Source organism: Onychomys torridus, chromosome 10 (genome assembly GCF_903995425.1).
Source record: "Onychomys torridus chromosome 10, mOncTor1.1, whole genome shotgun sequence".
NCBI classification, from domain to species: domain Eukaryota; kingdom Metazoa; phylum Chordata; class Mammalia; order Rodentia; family Cricetidae; genus Onychomys; species Onychomys torridus.
In genome coordinates this window covers 27,080,092-27,101,739 of record NC_050452.1, presented here as the reverse complement: position 1 = coordinate 27,101,739, position 21,648 = coordinate 27,080,092, and the positions used below count along the sequence as shown (strand labels likewise).

The window sequence follows — 21,648 nt, the reverse complement described above, 5'->3', positions numbered from 1 at the left end:
ACACGCCTTTAATCCCAGCACGCGGGAGGCAGAGTCAGACGGATCTCTGTGAGTTCAAGGCCAGCCTGGTCTACAGAGTGAGTTCCAGGAAAGGCACAAAGCTATAGAGAAACCCTGTCTCAAAAAAAAGAATTAATATGAAAAGTGCCTATCTTACCAAAAGCAATCTATAGATTCAACACAATCCCCATTAAATTCCAATGCCATTCTTCACATAAATAGGAAAAAAAAAAATCTTAAAGTTTATATGGAAGCATAGACAGCTAATATAAAAAGAATAATGCTGGAGAGATCACCATACCTTCAAGTTATACTACAACACCTCATACCTGACTTCAAGTTATACTACAATACCTCGCTGGCACAAAAATCAAAAACAAAACCAAAAAAACAAAACCCCAAACATATCAGTAGAATACAATAAAGGGGCCAGATATAAACCCAAGCAGTTATAGCCCCAATTTTTGCAAAGATGGAAAAACAAAAACAAGAACCTTCACTGAAGAGAGTCTTGAACAATAGTGCTAGGAAAATTGTATCTCCTCATGGAGAAGAATGAAACTAGATTCCTATCTCACACTGCACAAAACTCAACTTCTAATGGATCAAGAACTTTAATGTAAGACTTGGAATTCTGAACCTCTTAGAGGAAAGGGCAGATCTAGGCATAGGTGAGGATTTCCTGAAACTACAAAGTAAACAAGAAAGCCTCTGCACAGCAGAGGGGCAGTTAGTGAGGCAGTTAGTGACAGCCTGCACAGATGGAAGAAAACCTTTGCTAGTTACACATCTGACTGAGAATTAATGTCTAAACTTTGAAAAGAACAAAAGACAAAAAAATAAAAATAGAACACAACAAATAAAACCCCATCAATAAATGGACTAATAAACAGAGAATTCTCAAAAAATGAAATTCAAATGGGCAGTGAATGTCAAAAAATATTTAGAGAAATATGAATTAAAACTACAAAGGGAGGGGCTGGAGAGACAGATGGCTCAGTGGTTAAGAATGGTTAAGTGAGCCGGGCAGTGGTGGCGCACACCTTTAATCCCAGCACTCAGGAGGCAGAGCCAGGTGGATCTCTGTGAGTTTGAGGCCAGCCTGGTCCAGCTGCAGGAGATCTGACTTTCTCTTCTGGTGCACAGACATTAGGTGCACATGTAGTGCACAAAAATACACATAAAATGTTTTATATTAAAAAACAAACAACAAAAACTACATATAGAGTCTACCTTGCCCCATCCAGAAGGCAGTCTTTATGACTAGGTGTGGTGCACACCCCTGCAATCCAGTGTTTGGGGAGGTGGAGGCAGGAGGCAATGGGCTGAAGAGAAGGCTTAGTGCTTAAGAGCCCTCGCAGAGACCCACATTCATCCTCAGCACCCATGTCAGGTTGCTTACAACCATGTGTAACTCTAGCTCCAGGTGATCTGACACCTTCTTCAGGCCTCTGTGAGTACCTGCATACATCTATCTGCCTACAGACAGACAGAAAGACAGACAGGCAGAAACACACAAATACACACATAAATACAATAAATCTTCAGGAAAAAAAAAAAAACCAAGTATAAAGAAAAACAGGTAATGGTTCTGGAGAGATGGCTCAGCGGTAAAGGCTGCTCTTGCAGAAGACCTGGGTTTGAATTCCAGAACCCACATGGCAGTTCACAACCACCTGCACCTCTTCTGGCATCTGCACACATGTGGGCACACACACATATATTCTCTCTCTCTCTCTCTCTCTCTCTCTCTCTCTCTCTCACACACACACACACACACACACACACACACACACACACACACACGGCCTCTTTATGCATTTCTAAGACAAGGTCTCTCTATGTAGAATAGGATAGGATGGCTTCTAACTTATGATCCTCCTGCCGCCACTTCCTCAGTGCTGCTGCGGGCTTGTGCTACCACTTCTAACCCTAAGGTCTTCAAACGATCTTTCAAAGGCAGACCTGTCCTTTCATCAGTTCCCGATAGACTCACTGATCAGTTAAAACAGATCCTCAGCCCAACTTGTAAATCTCCCTACTGTCACGGGTGACTGCTTCTGTGACAGCCTGATGACAACAATCTGAGCAGACTGGCTCTCCCTGCTGTCCCACCTGCATGATGTCAATGGCCATCGCCTGTGTCTGGACCCCCTCCACATTGTTCATCAGCCAGTGTACCACCTCAGCACTGATGAAGCAGCATGGTGACAGGCCCTTCTGTTCAGAGAGCAGCTGGACTCCTGTCCTGAATTCCAATGAGCGAGCAGGAAACGTGTGTCCAGTGGCAATAAGGAAAAAGAACAGATGAGAAGTTAAGGATTCTCCACAAGAGCATGTACTGTCGGGAGGGAGGGTTCTCCACAAGAGCATGTACTGTCGGAAGGGAGGGTTCTCCACATAACTCCTGGGCTGAGGGAAATCCCAATGACAGGAAAAAAAGAACTGAGAGAAGAAGGGACATTTAGAAAATACATTATCTGTCAGGCATTATACTAGATACTTCACAAAAGTATTTAGTCATTTCATTACCGTGTGTGTAGAAACACATGGTAAGGACTGGCAAGATGCTCAGTACATAAAGGTGCCTGCCACCAAACCTGACAACTTAAATTCAATTTCTAGAGGATGAAATCCATTTGGAAGGAGAGGATCAACTCCTGCAAGCTGTCCTCTGACTTCCATCTATAACTGTGTACAAGAGCCCAGACATGTGCATGCCCTCTAGCTCCCCACAAGTAAGTACATGAAATATAATTTAAAACTCTCATTGTATAAACCAGGTGGCAGAGGCTCAGGGAGGTCAGGTAACTTACCCACATCTCACAGCTGGTAAGCAGCAGAGTAAGATATAAATCTACCCACCCACACCACCACAGCAAGCCTTCCCTCAAGTATCATCTGCTCTTGCTTCATCAGTGTGCCTAGTCACTTACGAGGGATGCTTCATGGCTTCCAGAATCTCCACCAGGGTTGAGGACGATGTCAGAGAGCTTGCTACATGCTGCTGAGAGCTGTAACACAGAGTATAACACAGCCAAGAGTGGGTTTTTGTTTCAGTGCTGTGGGCTGAACCCAAGACCCCATGCATGGTGAACACGGGTTCCTCCTCTAAGCGACACCAGCCCACATAATCTCTGCTTCTTCTGGAGCCAGACACCAGGACAAGATTGAAACTTGAGACAGTCAGAAAAAATCTAGACAATTACACCCTGAGGCTAGTTCACAATGTATTCCTATTTCCAAAGTATGTATACACATTTTTAAAAGGCAAAGTGATTTTGTATCTAAACACAGCACCCTTAAAAAGCATCTCCCTCTCAATCACATTTCTCATTCATTTTTATTCTTTTATTTATATTCTTCCTGTGAAAGTCAGAGGAAGGCTTTGGATCCCCTGAAACTGGCAGTTGTGAGCCACCTAATGTGGTGCTGAGACTCAGCTAATGTTCTCTCAAGAGCATGCTCTTAAGCAGAGACACATCTCATCAATAATTGTGTTTCTTAGAAGACTTAGGCTGCTCTGATTTTGACTGATGGCCTCTCACATGTTTCTTAACCTTGGCCAATCAAAGAGTGCTGTGTGATAATTTAGGTGAGAGCTTACAGGAAAGAACCCTGGAATTATCACTAACCAACTGTAGGACCCTTAGATTTTCTTGGTCTTTATTTCTTTATCTGAAAACAGGGTCAGCGTTGTTCATGTCTTTCATGATAGTTGGGGGTTAACCAAGGCACAAGAATGATGCACATGGTGCCTACAATGGCAGCCGACACTAAAGCAAGTCATATTAGCTAAATGAACTGGTAAAGGTGCAAGAGCTGGGAGGATCGGAATCCAGATTTCATTCAAGTGAGTCATATTTCCAAAGTCCCGCTCTTCCTACCATCTGCTGCCCAAGTTCTGCCTTGAAGGTGTGACAGTGCTTAAAACACACTTAAGCCAGCTGTGGTGGCACTTGGCTATACTCCCAGCACTCCAGAGGCTGAGTTGGGAGGATCATGAGTTTGAGATCAAGTTAGGCTACATGGAAAGACCTATTTCATTGATGGGGGTGAGGAGATCTAGAAGAAAAAAAAGAGTATGCTCAGCAGCTGAACGCCCCTCTTCCCCCACACCAAACTATTTAGTTCCGGGTCTCAATCAGAAACTCCTCAAACTTCTCCCTTTCTTCTATTCCACAGTCTTCTGAGTGCCTATTTTGGGAGGGGTTTCAGGATTCAATGCAGCATTTCAGAATCTCAAGCCCTGTGTTAATCCCCAGCACAATAAAAACCTAAAACCAGAATCTCAGGGTTAGAAAGAGCCTTCAAAACCTTTGAAGAGAATTTCTTTCTAATCCTGAATCTGAGCTCAAGTATGTAGTCAAGAGAAGGCCTAAGCAACGAACACCTTCAAAGGCAGAGGACTCAGCTTTTCTGAATGCAGCTGTACCCACTGCTACCAAATTCGCTATCGTGAAATGGGATGCACACTGCGCCACTGTCAGTCAGGCGTCCTGCTTTGGCTTACAACAGCATTTTTGCTTACTTCTCACCTCTAGCCTACATTCCAGTTTCTCTTTCTTCCAAAAGCAGAAAAAAAAACCTGCCTCTCTACCCTTCCTGAGCAATGAGGAAGCCACCCCAATCTCCTCCATGGCTAGGACCGAAAGCCAGCCAGGTATAGTGAGGACTTGGGCCTGAGAGAAGTCAGCAGAAGAGTTGGCACTGAACAAGCATCACCTCTACTAGTCAAAATGAACACTCAGTGGTGGATGCAGGGGAGGCAAAATCAGTACACAGGGTCCATCTAGTGAGGAGCCATGAGCACCGGCTGCTCCCAGGGAAAGGGGTGTACATGTCATGTTTCTCAGAGCACACAGCTAAGTCTGCTCAGTCAATACAGTGAGGCAGGAAAAACAGCTTAAGTAGAACCGTCATCCATAGCCAAGAAAGAGTTTCTCAAAACTGACAATGGCATCAAAACCTAGGGCACATCACCCCATAAACATGTACAATTATGTGGGTGGCTTTTTCTTTCTCTTGAGACAAGTCTCATACATCCCACGGTGACCTCAAATGCACTATGTATCCAAGAATGATCCTGAACCTCTGCTCCTCCTGCTCTTATTTGACAAGTGCACGGGTTACAGCTACATGTATAAGCAAGCAGAAGGCCTGAACTCAGAGCGTCATGTGTGCTGGGCAAGCACTCTACCAAATGAGGTACATCCCAGACCCTGACTGAAGAAAAAATTGGGGGGGGGAGGCGTATTGAGATAGAGTTTCTCTGTGTAGCCCAGGCTGTCCTGAAACTCACTCTGTAGACTAGGTGGCCTTTGAACTCAGAGATCCACAGGCCTCTGCTTTCTAAGTGCTGAGACTAAAGGTAAGCACACCATGCCTGGATCCTGATTAAAAATTAAAAAAAATACTTTTACCTTTAAAAACTATCAGTGTGTGCATGGATAGGTCAGAGGGGCAATTCTTTGGAGTTGGCACTTTCCTTCTCCACTGGCAAGGGCTCCAGGGTCAAGTCTAAGTCATCAGGCTTGCACGGCAAGTCTCTTTATACATTGGCCATCTCATCAACTCGACCTTATGCTTTTACAAAGCTGGGACACAAAGCCGGGTGGCGGTGGTGCTGCTGCACGCCTTTAATCCCAGCACTCGGGAGGCAGAGCCAGGCGGATCTCTGTGAGTTCGAGGCCAGCCTGGTCTACAGAGCGAGATCCAGGACAGGCACCAAAACTACACAGAGACACCCTGTCTTGAAAAACAAAACAAAACAAAAAAACAAAAACAAAACAAAAAAAAGCTGGGACAGAGCTAAGCACTGTGGCATATGCCTTTAGTTCCAGCAGCACTTTGGAGACAAAGGCGGGTGGATCTTTTGTGAGTTTGAGGCCAGCCTGGCCTACATAGCGAGTTCTAGAACAGCTCTGGCTGTCACCTCTGGCTGTCCTAGAACTGTTTTAAGTCATAATAAAGAGACCCTGACTTAAAACAAACAAAAAAGCTGGGACACTTACTAAGCAACTGAGGCATAGGCAGTACCCTTCTCCTTTGGATTCTTAGGAACAGGAAAAGAAAGACCTCATTTACCTGCAATGTGTGACTCATCCACTGATACTACATTTCCTTACTGACTGCATATCATCTTGTGCAAAGTGCAGTGTCATGGGCACCACCATGACCAGGACTGACATCATGTCTGATACATCTCTGAGAGAACAAAGATCCTCCACCTTGTCGCTTGGCTATGAGGACTGACTCCTTCAGGGTCCCACATGTGATGTGTAGCAGTCAGAACATGACCCAGAGCTTTGGACTCCCAACTACTATGCCCTTGGATGAACTTTCCCCACCCAACAGGAGCATCAGCTTAGTTATTCTGAAGCTCACCTGCAGTCAGAGTTTGCAGCAGGAAAGGCCTGTTCTCCTATGTTCTGGGAGTTCCCAAAGGTCTGGTTGCTGCCTCTATCCATGGACTGGCATGTGCTGATCCCCAAACTGGCACCATCCAACACCAGAGCAGCCGTTTGGTCCATAGATGCCTGCAAAAGGGTAAAAAAATTAGTACATGGATCCAAAATGAACCAAAAGGAAACAGTAAATAAACTATCCTGGTTTATTAAGTCAACAGGCATTATATAGATATTCATGCACATACATTAAAGCTATTTACACATATGGTTTGTTCCATTCCTCCCATTCTTAGTCCTCATTGGTCCCTGCTGGAAGAGCCAAAGAGACCTCACCCAGTCCTGGGTGCACTACCTTGTCATAGAAATTAAGGACTTACATCCTCTAAACCAAGGCAGACAGAGGCCAGGCAATCACAATAATCCTAAAACCAAAGCAATCACTTCAGTACTAGACTCAAACCACAAGGCTGACATCAAAGGAAATTAATAAAAAGAGCACAGAAGGCTGGGCAAAGTAGTGCACCCCTTTAATCCCAGCATTTGGAGGCAGGTGGATCTCTGTGAGTTTGAGGCCTGCCTGGTCTACATAGAAAGTCCCTGGTAAGCCAGAACTATACAATGAGATCCTGCCCCCCCCCCCACAAAAAAAAAAGAAAAGCCAAACACAGAAGTCAAAATCATCCCCAAGGAGGCTGAGAGGAGGGAGAAAGAAACTTGGGAAAGAGAAGTGCGTCGGCACCCCAGGAGGGACGCCCATCTACCACGCCTCAGCCTCCCACCCCAGTCCTCCGCTCCTGTATCTGTCAGTGGCACGTTCAGCTTTCTGACAGCCTGGGTTCAAACCTCAGAGGCACCTGCAAGTTCTCTCCTCTAGCTTCATCCTGAGAGGCCTAGTCCTCTGGACAGGATCTCGACTGGACCTGCAAATGCAGTCCTTCTCCTGAAATCACTTACGAGCCACTCCCATTTGCATCTTTCTAACCCAGCTCCAGCCTTGCTACCCTGTTACTCTGTGTGCCACTACACTGTGAATGCTACAGAACATATACGTCTGACTTGTGATTTCAGCACAACACCAACCATTCACCACGTCTACCCTTCCAATCAAACAATCTTATTTGTATAGTACTGCGTTCCATTGTCCCGTGGGTCCTTATCTCACTGGCCCAAAATCCACCACCTCAATGGGTACTTCACCTTGAAATGCTGATCCCTCGCTGTTTCCTGATTAGCCCCACACCAGCCCCCAAGTGGCAGCAGACTTCACTGAGCCTGCTAAGGGAACTAACTGCTCACGAAAGTAGTCTACCTCAAGGCCCAGGAACAGGTACCATGCTCTAACATTAAATCAGAGCACTTAACACACAGAGTAGCTCACAGGGCCTGCTTTCTAGGCCCCTTTAGTAGGGTTGTTTCTCACCTGAGTACCCTGAAAATCACTCTCCAGCCTGAGGGATGCTGCTACAAATTTATATGATTTGGGGAGCAGAGGTGTGGCTAAGGAATCACCCCTAAATCAGGAGTTCGCAAACATCTTCCAGAGAGTAAGCATACTGGGTTTTGTGAGCTACATCTCTGTTGCAGCTATTCAACCCTTCACAAGAAAACTGAAGCAGCCACATGTGAAGAAAAAAGTACAGCCAGCCAACCAACCTTAGAAAACAAAAAGAGCTGGGCATGGTGGTGAACACATATAATCCCATCACTCAGGAGGCAGAGACAGCGGGTCAATACCATCATCAGCTCCGTGGTAAGTTCCAGGCCAGACTAGGTAGGCTATGTCAGACCATGTCTTAAAAAATAAAAAAGAGGGTTGGGGATTTAGCTCAGTGGTAGAGCGCTTGCCTAGCAAGTGCAAGGCCCTGGGTTTGATCCTCAGCTCAAAAAAATAAAAATAAAAAAAAAAAGAAAGAAAAAAGAAGCTGGGTGGTGGTGGCACACGCCTTTAATCCCAGCACTCGGGAGGGAGGCAGAGGCAGGCGGATCTCTGTGAGTTTCGAGGCCAGCCTGGGCTACCAAGTGAGTTCCAGGAAAGGCACAAAGCTACACAGAAGAAACCCTGTCTCAAAAAACAAAAAAAAAAAAAAAAAAAAAAAAAAAAAAAAGGGAAATTTAAAAAAAGAAAAGAAAAAGGATGAGAGCAGGGTAGGAGGAGGCATAGCTCTTTCCCAATAAAACTTTATTTACAAAAGCAAAATGGTGGGCCAGGTTTGCCACATGGTTGCCTGATTCCTGTTCTATATTACACACAGCCTGTCTTTCACGGATGCAGTCTGCTCAGATTGTAATACCAGAAAAAGCATGTTTTCCTGACAACTTTACCTGTCATTTTTGTCCAACCATTCTGAGTCTTAGAAAGACGTTTTCCATACTTCTTTGGCTATCGGAAGCTTAAAGCTGAATTTAGTACAAAGTTTTAGCTGCTTTACAAGGTCTTACCCTATGTTGCCTTTTCTTTTCTTGAATTTCCCTCATCTAGGCACATTTTATGTGGAGGGGGAGGAAGCACTGATGGAACTTGGTGGGTTATTTTAAAAAAAAAAGACTCTGACATGAAGTTGTAAGGGAGATTTAGGAGGAAGGGGAGGGCAAATGGCTATGATCTAAATATACTCTATTCATACATGAAATTACCAAAGAGTATTAAACAAATATGCACTAAATTGATATAATTCAGCTTCAGTACTAACAGTTACCCTTTGGTGCCAAGATACCATTACCCCAGAAAATAAAATCTCATGATAGCTGGGCAGTGGTGACCCATACCTTTTTTTTTTTTGGCCAGAGCTGAGGACCGAACCCAGGGCCTTGCGCTTGCAGCAAGTGCTCTACCACTGAGCTAAATCTCCAACCCCAGTGCATACCTTTAATCCCAACACTTGAGAGGCAGAGACAGGAAGATCTCTGAGTTTGAAGCCAGTCTGGTCTACAGAGTGAGTTCGAAGTCAGCCAGGGCTACACAGAGAAACCTTGTCTTGAAAAACCAAAACCAAAACTAAACCAAACAAATCCCATGGATGATCAAGTCTTTTAAATGGCACATTATTTGCATATAGTCTATGCAAATCATCCTCCATAGTTCACATTCTGAACTTTCTGACAACACAACACTGCCATTCTCAAAGTAACACTCCAGAATCACATAGTCTAGCTGCAAAGCACAGAAATTTAAAAAATTAAAATCTCCTAATGTTTCAGGTTTATGATTTTGTATTGGAATTTGTACTCACAGCTGTCCTGCAGCACATGCAGCCCCCAGGCTGCAGGTTGGACACAAGTGCATGAGTTTAAATCATCTCTAAATGACTTATAATACCTAATACACAGAGCAGCTATGAGAGCAACTGTTACACTACACTGTAACGAATAAGCTAAAGGAAAAAGGTCTGTATATGTTCAGGATAGACATAATTTTTTATCCCCAATATTTTTGATCCATAGTTGATTGATTGTGTGTGGATGTAGAGGGTCAATTATACTAATTCTAATAATGGCTGATGCTGACCATATACTGATCACTTACCCAGCATCATGCTGTTCATTTACATATGCAAGATTAGAGGTGTGTTAATTTCTAAACGTATAGGTAATTTCTATTGTTTTTAGTGACTGACAAAAAACTTGCTTGCACTATAATCAGAAATGTGTTCATTATTTCTTTCCCCTATAATTTGTTGAAAACATTTATTATTTAAATAACATACTCAAAATAACACCATTTTAAATGACTATTTAATTGAATTACTATTTCCTCATATAATGAAGAACTAGGTTCTAAAGCATAGTCAGTACTAAAGCACCTCCTTGGTATAGCACTGAAGCCAAGATCTGAAAGCAGGCCTCTCTCCACTGTACGTTAGAAAATTAACTTAATTGTGTTTGTGTATTTTATAATAATAAAAATAAAAATAACAAAGGTATGCAATTTAATTGTGTGTACATACAGAGAGATCCCTTAGTGTCTCCAGTAAGAGTTGAAATTTTTAAAAAGTATATAACTTATTTTTATTTTATATTCATTGGTGTATGTGTGAGGGTGCCGGATTCTCTGAAACTAGAGTTACAGACAGACATGAGTTGCCATGTGGGTGCTGGGAACTGAACCTGGGTCTTCTGGAAGAGCAGTTAGTGCTTTTAACCACTGAGCCATCTTTCCAGCCCAAGAGCTGAATTTTTAACCTATATGTCTTTTTTGTTGTTGCTTGTTTTTTGAGACAGCGTCTTACTATATAACTCTGGCTACTCTATAGACCAGGCTGCCTCAAACTCACAGGAGATCCATCTGCCTCTGCTTCACATGTAAGACACCATACCTGGCTTAATACAGAAATTTTACAACACCAGGAGAGACAAATATTCATTCATATGCAACTCTCTATGGAACTGCCCTGTTTACTGTTTCCAGTTGTAGGAACTTGTCCATCTTTGTTTTATAGGTAAATTCCACCACACAAAATAGACCATTAATCTCTATTTCAACTCTGCTGACTTTTCTTATATTAAATTATAAGTCTAAAACATCAATAAAGAGTCTCTCATTCCCAGGTAAAGGACTTTGGGACTGGAGAGATGGCTCAGTGGTTTAGAGCACCTGCTGTCCTTCCTAAGGATCTGGGTTCTATTCCCATCTCCTACATGCAGTTCGCAACTGTCTGCAACTCTAGTTCTAGGGGAGGGATTCTAGACTCTAAGACCACCAGGCACACATGTAGTACACAGACATACACACAGGCAAAACACCCATAGACATAAAATAAAATTAAAACTTAAAAAAACACATGGGCTGGAGATTTGGCTCAGTGGTTAAAGTTCAAATCCCAGCATTCACATGGTGGCTTACAACCATCTGCAACTCCAGTTCCAGGGGACCCAATGCCCTCCTCCTTCCAGGCATGCATGTGGTGAATAGATATACACTCAGTCAAAACACTCATACACATAAAAAAAAATAAAATACATAAATCTAAAAATATATTTAAAAGCAAAAAGAAAGTAAAAGACTAAAGAAATTAGCCTGAGTCTGCTTTAATTCAAAATACAGTATGCCTCCCACACTCAGATGAGAGATGCCTGGTCGAGAACTCAGGTCCTGAAAGGGGACTGCACATGGCTATTTGATTCAATGTTAACTAAACCTTAAGTCTCCCAGTACTGTTCAGAAGACATTATCGAGGGTCAGCCACTCGTTAGTATAGTGTCTCATTTTTCTCATCTGGAAGATGGGTATATTACTTTATAGGTTGTTATAAAGATGATGTTTATGGAACACTGGCAGTGGGAGCTCAATTCTGACTTCCTTTTCTGAGCTGCTTCAATTCTGAGCTGCTTTTCTGACTTCCACTAAATAAGGACTCTTAACCTCTCCCACCTCACAAGTCCCATCCTCCTTAGCTAGACCCACTCTGTATAACCCTTGTTCACTCAGATCTCTAACGAGTTCTCTACAGTCAGTTTCATATAATACTTAGAAGCCTCCATAAACAGCAGAGAGCCCTATTTGCCTTCAAAGACCGGTCAAAACAGTAATTACCAATGCTAACTACAGAGTGGGTTTCCAGTCAAGCCTTGTGGGTCATGAATGTAAATCCCAGTTCTACTCTGTGCCATACAAAGCAACTTCTTTGTCCTTCATTTCTCCACTTACAAAACTGGAATAAATCTTTTACTTAACTGATAGGTTATGCTGTAAGGTGAAATGAGATAATACATAATGTGTTAGACACGTGGTAAGTAAAGAATTTTAAGGCCTGGAAGGCCCTCAATGACCTCATCCAAACTTTTTATTTGACAAATAAGTGAAGTCCAGAAAGCAAGTGAGCTGCCCAGGGCCTCACACCGCTAGCCTACGACATAACTCATACCTATTTATAAATGCTGGCTGTTTTTTTTTTTCCCATTTCCTGCCATACTGTTATAAATTTGTCTTGGCTGTACCAGGAGGAGAAAAACAAGTGTTCAATCCTTAAATATACACATTTCATGACGCTTATAAAATTTAGAAGGGCAAGTGCTGGTGACAATGAGATTCACAGCAATCAGGTGAACCACACAAGTAGCAATGGAAAGCATCTGGCCCAGCACTGGGGTGGTAGGCAATGCTCTTACATGAATCTCCCCCATTCCCCTCTGCTGCTCTGAACACCAAGACATCTCAGAGCCAAATTCAATTTCAGCTGTCCCTCAAACTCAGATTCAGTCCAATTTCGTCTGCTCAGAGGTAAACAGAAGGTCAGCTTGTGCCAATGGGATGGGCATGCACAGGCTGAAGTTTGGACTAACCTGAGGGTAGAAGGCAGATGATGCTGTGCGTGGGCTGCGGACAAACTCCATAAAGAAGGCCCCGTCCTGAAGTCAGAGGAGGAAGCAGCAGCAGCAGCAGCAGCAGCAGCAGCAGCAGCAGCAGGTATAAGGTAGCCAAGAAATGGATTGTGTATGAGGAAATGAGGAGAGGAGGACGAAAAATAAGTAAATAAATAAAGGAAAACAAGGAGGCAAGGAGAAAATCAGGACATGAGGGAATGGGGTGGGGGTGGAACAGGGATCCCAGAAAGACCACATCCAAATGCAAAGCACGAGCAAGAAATCACACTTCAATTAGCAGAATACCATCTATGTGGGCGAAAGGTACCACCAAGCTCCTTGTGTGTACCTATGGCTTGGATGCTTTTAACTTCCTTCAGACCTATGGCAAGGAAGAGGGAACAGTCCCAGAGCAGTGCTGGGAAGAGCAGGGTAAAGGCAGCAGTGACATCTTGTCCTTCAGTTTGGCTGGGTAACCAATAGCTCTCTGGGAGAGACACACTGAAGCCTAAGATTTCTTCTGTCTGTTGTTACTAAATGTGGCAGCAAAGAGTCAATGAAGAGAAAGTCTTGCTTAATCTTATGTGCATACAGGGGGTGCAGAGGCAGCAGTACTTGCTCCTCTACTGCTTGGGAACACAATCAAGAAACTAAGACACATATAAAGTCAGGTACATAAGTACTAATGCAGTGGGCTTCCTGAAGCCATCACCCTGCTCTACTTATGGCTGGGTATAAATGCCCATGTATTTGAAGCAAAAATGACAAATAAGACATTTCAAAGAGCTGATCCTTCAGAGCCTTTTTACTGTGCATGAATGATTATTGCTGCAATGCAGGAGTGGCAACAGATCAAGGTTTCTGCTTTCCTTCAGTTCCACAAGTAAAACAGTGGAAATATTTGGGTGTTCATTGTATCGCCATTGCCAGGACCTCCCAGCAGCCACTGTAAACTCAAGGAGCACATCCTGGAGAGGCATGACTGAAGATGCAGATGCATCACACACTCCTTAAGAGGCACTGCCTCCAGATGTGCCAGCAGGACATCTCATGACATTTTGGCTTCCAACTCCCAGCACCACGGCTTTCAGAAGTCAGCTGAGTACAGTGAGCATCCCGAAGAGCAGTCTAGTTTGTGGTCTTTAGTGCATTTCAACCTTCCTACAATTCTCTACTTGTCCATCCTGAGAGATGATAATGTATAAAGGTCAGAAAAGGCTGGCAGGCATTAGTCCATCCCAGAATATGACTGCTGAGGCACTGATGATCCTGGGAGATCTATGTCACAGAAACAAGGTCAAGCTCGTCAATGGAACTGTTTTTGTATGTAGCCTTTGTACACAGACTCTCCTTGGGGCCTAAAGCTATTCCTTTGAGCAGGGGTCAGCAAACTACAGCTTGTAGAGGAAATCTGGCCACTCACCTGATCCTCACAGGCTATGAGCAAACAATAAACAATGGCTTTACAATTTTAAATGGTTATAGAAGTACTTATGCAGGACCTTTATTTTGTCCACGAAGCCTGAAATTCTCACACAGGGTTGCTGATCTCTGGTCCACAGTCTCCAAACTGCCTATAGCTTTGGCTGGTACCTTTCTCATATTTTAATCCCTCGCATGTAATTCTAGTAATTTAAACCAAGGTAATTAATCAAACCTGTAGTCAAATAACTGCCATAAGGAAACCCATTAGCATCATTTATAATTTTACATGCTATAGATTAAATTCTATATAATTGGCAAGAATTTTTCCTCCCAAGACAGCTGTCTCTATGTACCCCTGGCTGTCCTGGAACTCACTCTGTTCCAGTCTGGCCTGTAACTCATAGAGATCTGCTTGACTCTGTTTTCTGAGTGCCGGGATTAAAGGCGTGCCCTATAACACTCAGCTAAAATTTATCTTAAAAATGAGAAACCATTTACATTTTAAGCAAGCTTTCTGTGTCAATGTAGTATTGGGAATCAAACCCAAGGCCGTGAGTATGTAAATTGAACACTCCACTTCTGAGCCAGAACCCCAGCCCATAGCTACTTTATTATTATTTTTTTCTTTTTGAGCTGAGGATCGAACCCAGGGCCTTGCGCTTGCTAGGCGAGCGCTCTACCACTGAGCTAAATCCCCAACCCTATTTTTTTTTTTTCAGAGCTGAGGACCAAACCCAGGGCCTTGAACTTGCTAGGCAAGCACTCTACCACTGAGCTAAATCCCCAACCCAGCTACTTTATTTATTTATTTATCTATCTATCTATCTGTCTGTCTGTCTATTTATTTATTTTTTTTCCCCTGGAGCTGAGGACAGAACCCAGGGCTTTGTGCTTGCTAGGCAAGTGCTCTACCACTGAGCTAAATCCCCAACCCCTATTTTTTTTTTTTTATTAAGAGATTTTCTATTCATTTTACATATCAACCACAGATTCCCCTGTCCTCACTCCTCCCAATAATAATAATAAATTATATTTATTCTTATTTTATGTACATTAGTGTTTTCCTGCGTGTATGTCTGTGTGAGGGTGTCAGATCTTGGAGTTATACAGTTGTGAGCTGCCATGTAAGGGCTGGGAATTGAACCCAGGCCTCTGGAAGAGCAGTCAGTGCTCCTAACCACTAAGCCAGCTCTCCAGCCCCCCACAGCTACATTAAACATCGTGTTTTAGGGATTGAGAGTTTAGTTCAGTTGTAGAGTACTTGCTTAGCATGCAAAAGGCCTTGGTTGAATCCCTAAAATTTAAAATGGAAAAAAAACAAAAACCCACAAATTTTTAAAATATGACATGGAAAACTTTATGAGTAAAATTAACAAATACTAAGTTAGATATAAAATATGCCTAAAATATGCCAAAACTATGAAAAGTAAGTGCTCTGACTCTTTCATCTCCCTATAGTGAAAACCAGATAAGAGAATAGTCAGCTTACCCTGCCATACAAAATGACGAGTCTGAACTTCCCGGGAGACACAAAAGCCTAACCTAGGGTACTTTTTCCCATTCTGTTGCACTTGGTATGCTGTAAAGAGGCCCAAAGTCTCAAAGTTCTGTTTGCATTTTTCTTTCCCAATATTTCTCAGGAGTCTTAAAAACAAAACAAAACAAAACCCAAATAGGAGGCTTGTGTGGGTGGTGCTTCAGGAACTCCGATTCCCCTCTGGCAGAGTGGTAGTGACCCAAAAGGGAGGCTAGATGGCAAATGCCGCAGCTCAGCTCAGAGCTCAGCCTGGACCAAGAGAGTTGTGTTGGTGATTGACATGCTGCACCTGAGGAGAATCCACCCACTACCATCAAGGGGAAGGCTCCTCCTTCATGGGGGGAAGAGGGGGATGAGAGAACTTTACCAGGGTTTGTGATAGAAATTATCTGCAGCTTCAGCACAATTGATTCTGTATTCATGGCTATATGTCATGCCTTCATCTGGGCTCCTGAGAGCACATAGCAACAGTCCCCTAGTGGTGAGCCACCTTTACCTTTCGTGGGCTGTCCACATAGGTGGGCGTCATAGCAACACTGCTGTTCTCAGCTGCCTGAGAGGAACTTTTTCCATGCACAGCTGCCTGCTGCTCTCCTAGGCACCTGAAGAAAGGAAAATACATAATTGCAGCTTGCTGGAAGATGTCTAGAGAAGAGCCAAGTTAGTCTACATGAAGACAGCACAGCTGTTTCCACCTTCAAAACATATGCTTCTGCCTTGCTTTTCCTTCAGGCCCTACATGGCCCCTTAACACCATTACATCATCCTAAACAGCCATTTGTCTCCCACAGTATATCAGAAAACAGTCCAATCAAAGAACATCCTAGGGCTGGTGAGCTGGCTCATTGGGTAAAGGTGCTTGCCACCACACCTACAACTGAGTTTGATCACTGAACACACACACAGTAGAAGAAAAGAACCAACTTGTGTTAAGTTGACCTCTGACTTCCCCACACACTGTACCATGTGTGCATTCCCTCTACAAAATAAATGTGACAGAAAATAATAAGCATTCTAAGAAGCAGAGTGTAGTGTCATATTTCCCATATTTCCACGAATATGTAGAATCCAGACTTAAATATATATGTGTACATGGCATAGATACATAAAGAGCACAATTAGAGAGGAAGAGGACCAGAGGGAGGGAGGAGTGCAGGGTAGGGAGTGGGAATATGATGATACATGTACGAATATTTCATAACAAAACCCAGGACTTTTTTAAACCATTAGTTTAAACGGCTGGAGAGGTGACTCAGTGATTAAGAACACTGGCTGCTCTTCCAGAGGACGTAGGTTTGATTCCTAGCACTCCCATGGTGACTTAACTTCAATTCAAGGAGATCCAAAGCCCTCTTCTAGCCTCCTTGAGCACCAGGCATGCATGAGGTACACAGACATACACTCAGGCAAAATACCCATAAACAGTCAAATAAAAAAAAAAAATTATTGTGGGCTGGCATGTGCCTGCAGCCCTAGCTCTTTGAAAGACTGACCAAGACGATCATTTGAGCCAAGGAGTTTCAGGATAGTCTAGGTAACAGGATGAGACCTCACAAAATCACATTCTGAAAATCAGCATTGCAGTATCATGCAATATCAACTAACTAAGGGGATATGTATTAGTTCTACATACTTTAAAGGTATTTATGTTAGTTTTTCTAACATAATTATATTTCCTCCTTTCCCAAGTCATAAAGAAGTAAAACAAGTAAGATTTTCTTATGTCACCTTATCTCAGTTCTAATGTATATTAATGCACAGCTATGTGTTCATTTTCTAATTTTTCCCCAACTAAAATTAACTGAGTGCAGTGTATTGTAAGTAATATAAAGATGGTTTAAAGTATATAGAAGATAAAAAATTGGGTCATGGTAGCACACACCTATAATCCCAGAGATGAGGGAAGCCAGGAGGATCATGAGTTCAAGTCCTGCCTAAGAGATAGATCCAAAGCAAAGAGCAAGGGCTAGAAATACAGTTCTGTAGTAAAATTCCTGCTGAGCACATGCTCATTGTATTACGTGGTAAGTTTCAAAAGACCCATACAGTGTTTCATCACTGTTGTAAGAAACCATCTTTCTATTATAATAGAAATACCATACTACATAGCACTGTTTGGGGTATGAGAAAAAGTCTATACATTTACAGAAAATTTTTTACATTTATTTATTGGGGCTGGGTGTGGCTCATGCCATAACGCCCACGGAAATCAAAGTCAGAGGACAACTTACAAGAGTTGGCTCTCTCCTTCCATGTTGATTCTGGGAATGCAGGTCGTCAGGCTTGGCAGCAAGAGCCTTTACCCCTGAGCCATCTTGCCAGCCTTAGACTCAATTTTAGATTAGTGGGTGGTGAATCCACAAATACATCACCCACAGGCAAGGAGGACCAATTATATAGCTGCTGCTGGATACTTCAAAGGCAGATTCTTGCTCTGGCCTATTTTCTTCAGCAGCTGGGAGCAGGGGGACAACAGCTCCAACTGCAGAGCAGGTTAGACTAAGCTGAACAGCCTCAGTCAGTGAATGGTGTATGTGCTGTCAAAACTCAGATTACCTTTAAAAACTGTCCCATCTATCTTCGGCGCTCATGTGGGGCCCCTGAGGCTGTCACTGGGTATGTGACAGTACTCCCTTCCACAGATGTTGAGCCTAAGAACTCTCCTTAAACAGTTTATATGTGAAATTCTATCTTGTTCTATTTCCCTGGTAACCTAATCTGTAACATTTCTCATATTCTGACTCTGTGTGTGTGTGTGTGTGTGTGTGTGTGTGTGTGTGTGCGCGCGCGCGCGCACAATCCCCCATTCCCATTCCTCCGTGTGTGTGTGTGTGTGGGTGCAATCCCCCATTCCCATTCCTGTGTGTGTGGGTGCAATCCACCATTCCCATTCCTCTCTGTGTGTGTGTGTGTGTGTGTGTGTGTGTGTGTTGCAGAGATCAAACCTATACTCTCATGTCCACGATAGCAAGTGCTCTACCACTTTTGTTACCCGACTGTGAGATAATCAAATATAAATAAAAGATAAACAAAAACAAAGAAGATCATTTATATTAATATGCAGAGACCCCTGCACATTCAGCCACTAAAATTACAAACTCAGGCTGGGCGGTGGTGGCGCACATCTTTAATCCCAGCACTCAGGAGGCAGAGGCAGGCAGATCTCTGAGTTCGAGGCCAGCCTGGTCTATAAAATGAGTTCCAGGACAGCAAGGACTAGACAGAGAAACCCTGTCTTGAAAACCAAAACAAAAAGACATACTCAGACAATTTTGATTACTCTAGCTCCTTGTCCACAAACACCAATTACTTTGAAACAAAACTCACATACCATTTTATCTGTAACAGCAGTATCTCTAAAAGAAAATAACTGCCCCCACCCCAAGACAGTTTCTCTGTGTAGCCCTGGCTGTCCTGGAACTCGCTTTTGTAGACCAGGCTGGCTTCAAACTCACAGAGATCCACCTGCCTCTGCCTCCCGAGTGCTGGGAGTAAAGGTGTGCTCCACCACCGCCCAGCTGAAAATAACTTTTAAAGAAACATAAGCACAACCAAATATTTCCACAACTGTTTCAAAAACATTAGTGTGTCCAAAACAAGATTGTATGAAGGCCTCCGTTTTGCACTAAGTAATCCCTTAAGTCCCTCTTAAGGTCTAAACTCCTCTCTCCCTATCCTTGTAGCTCATCTGTCCTGCAAATGTACATAACCTAGATGTGCTAAGTCCATTCCTTTATTATTCCGTGTTTTCTTCTCCGTGTTCTGTATTCCCTGAGAACTGTAAGCTACACCACTTAAAAGTTTAGTTGGATTTAGGTGGCAACGATTCTTCTTCTGTGGTGCTGTGTACTGCCGTCTGGGGTCCATGACAAGCTGTCTATGCTGATATTAGCTGCAGCTGATGACTCCTAGCTCCTTTAATTCTTTAGTGACTACACAGAGTGATATAGTATCACTCCTTCTATTATTTATTAGCAAGAATATTTTAGAAAGAAAAAATCCCCAGCTACTTGGTTATTCTAAGGTATAAATTATAGAGGAAAAGCTTTTCTTCTTTGTCCACCAATATCAAACTGTCTTTCTCTTACCACACTACATTCTACATTCAGTTATCTTCTGAGTTACAGCCACACACACACACAATAGAACTTTCTTTGGCATGTCTTGATGGCTGCAGCAAAGGGCCCTGGCAATGGGTGACAAAAAGCATCAGTTACCTCATGTGCACATAACCATCCACATTTACTGAACTGCCTTCTAGGTGGACACTAGATCCCCCACATCAGTAACAGGTATTCGCTTCTGGGTGAGACTGCTCCTGTCTAATAGCTCAGAACCTTCTACACAAATACATGTAGACATGAGAACATATTTAGGGTACATTGAATTCTGAGGAAGAGTGGAAGCAGCCAATCCTACCCAAAAGCTATGCCATATGTGATTGGTGGGCCTTAAAGGGAGGGCAGGAGGAAGTCAGCTTACATTAATAGCAAGACGCAAGCAGGCAAACATCTTTTCACGTATTTGTAGGATGGGGCACTATCGCACTGTTAGCCTGCTTTTAGCATGGAGCCATCCTGCAAAGGGCATAAGAACATCTGTCTGCTTTTATTCCAATTTGGATACACTGGGTTATCCCAATCTAACAAAAGCAGAAAAGCCTACAGATCAACATCTGTTGCCCAGGCTAATCCACTGCTGTTAGTCAGCACAAGAGCCTGATCAAGGGTATGTGCCTATAGATAAAGACTAGCAGGTGGTGGCGCACGCCTTTAATCACAGCACTGGGAGGCAAAGCCAGGCAGATCTTTGTGAGTTCGAGGCCAGCCTGGTCTACAGAGCAAGATCCAGGACAGGCACAAAACTACACAGAGAAACCTTGTCTCGAAAAACCAAAAAAAAAAAAAAAAGACTAGCAGGGAACTGGAGGAAATAGATACAGGAAGATGGCAAGACAAAAAAACCTAAAGCCCTTTCTCACCTTGTTGTAACACTGGTTTTCACAACAAATACAACTGAATCTGCTTAGTACAGTAGAAAGAAAAAATAAAGCAAACAAGCTGGGCAGTCGTGGTGCATGCCTGTGATGATATTTGTGCTGAAATGTGGTGATATTTTATTTGTGCTTTAATAAATAAAGTTTGCCTGGAGAGCAGAGGAAATAGCAAGCCATTTTAAGTAAACGAAGAAGTCAGGCAGTGTAATACACACCCTTACTCCTATCACTTAGCAGGCAGGATCTCTGTGTGTTCAAGGCCACACCAGGGAACAGAGCCAAGCATGGTGACACACACCTTTAATCCTGGTACCAACCATAGAGGTCTGGAGGCCTGTACAGACATGAAATGACAGAGCTGGCCAGGAAGAGGAAGTGATATAGCTAGACAGAGAGCAAATCAGAGGGCAGAACAGCAAGGCATATAGACGTGGGTAGACAGGAAGTTGCTCTCTTTGGAAGCTGTGGAGTTGGTGAGGTAAGGTTGGCTGGTAGCTTTCCCAATTTCCCTGATCTCTCTAAGGCTTTCACTCCTATATTTGGCTCCGTGTTTTTTTACTTACTAAGACCATTTAGAAATTCGTCTACAATTGAAATTTGTCTGCACATACCTATAATCTCAGCACTCAGGAGGCAGAGGCAGGTGGAGCTCTGTGAGTTTGAGGTCAGCCTAGTTTAAAGAGCGAGTTCCAGGACCGCTAAGACTATACAAAGAAACCCTGTCTCGAAAAACAAACAAACAAAAAGAAGAAAAAAAAAAAAACCAAACAAAAAGCACTGTGTAATATTTATATACACTATATAAAAGTCTGCCTCCTGTAACCTCTTACAACCTACCTTCTACTTCCCAAAAACCTAGCACACCAGCTAAGAGCAGGCCTTGGGTCCCTGACCTTGCCCTTGTCACAGGGTTAGCTGAAAGTCTCATCATTCATACTGGGGAAGGCTACAAGCACAAGAGGGCTTGCTTTTCCCAGTCT

The 21,648-nt window shown here is 43.2% G+C and overlaps 1 protein-coding gene across 9 annotated transcripts in view; it reads right to left on the bottom strand.

Annotated features, from left to right (window-relative positions):
• The window catches only part of Depdc5 (DEP domain containing 5, GATOR1 subcomplex subunit), a 118,031-nt gene that overhangs the window by 20,913 nt on the left and 75,470 nt on the right, over positions 1-21,648 (bottom strand). For 6 of the 9 annotated variants that reach the window (XM_036200596.1, XM_036200597.1, XM_036200598.1 and 3 more), the window contains 5 exons: positions 16,169-16,274; positions 12,690-12,755; positions 6,388-6,539; positions 2,937-3,014; positions 2,116-2,248 (listed from right to left, as the gene is read on the bottom strand). In XM_036200596.1, coding sequence (XP_036056489.1) covers positions 2,116-2,248; positions 2,937-3,014; positions 6,388-6,539; positions 12,690-12,755; positions 16,169-16,274 — 535 coding nt within the window. The remainder of the gene's footprint in view (positions 1-2,115; positions 2,249-2,936; positions 3,015-6,387; positions 6,540-12,689; positions 12,756-16,168; positions 16,275-21,648) is intronic. The other 3 variants (XM_036200599.1, XM_036200600.1, XM_036200593.1) reach the window with 1 other exon arrangement.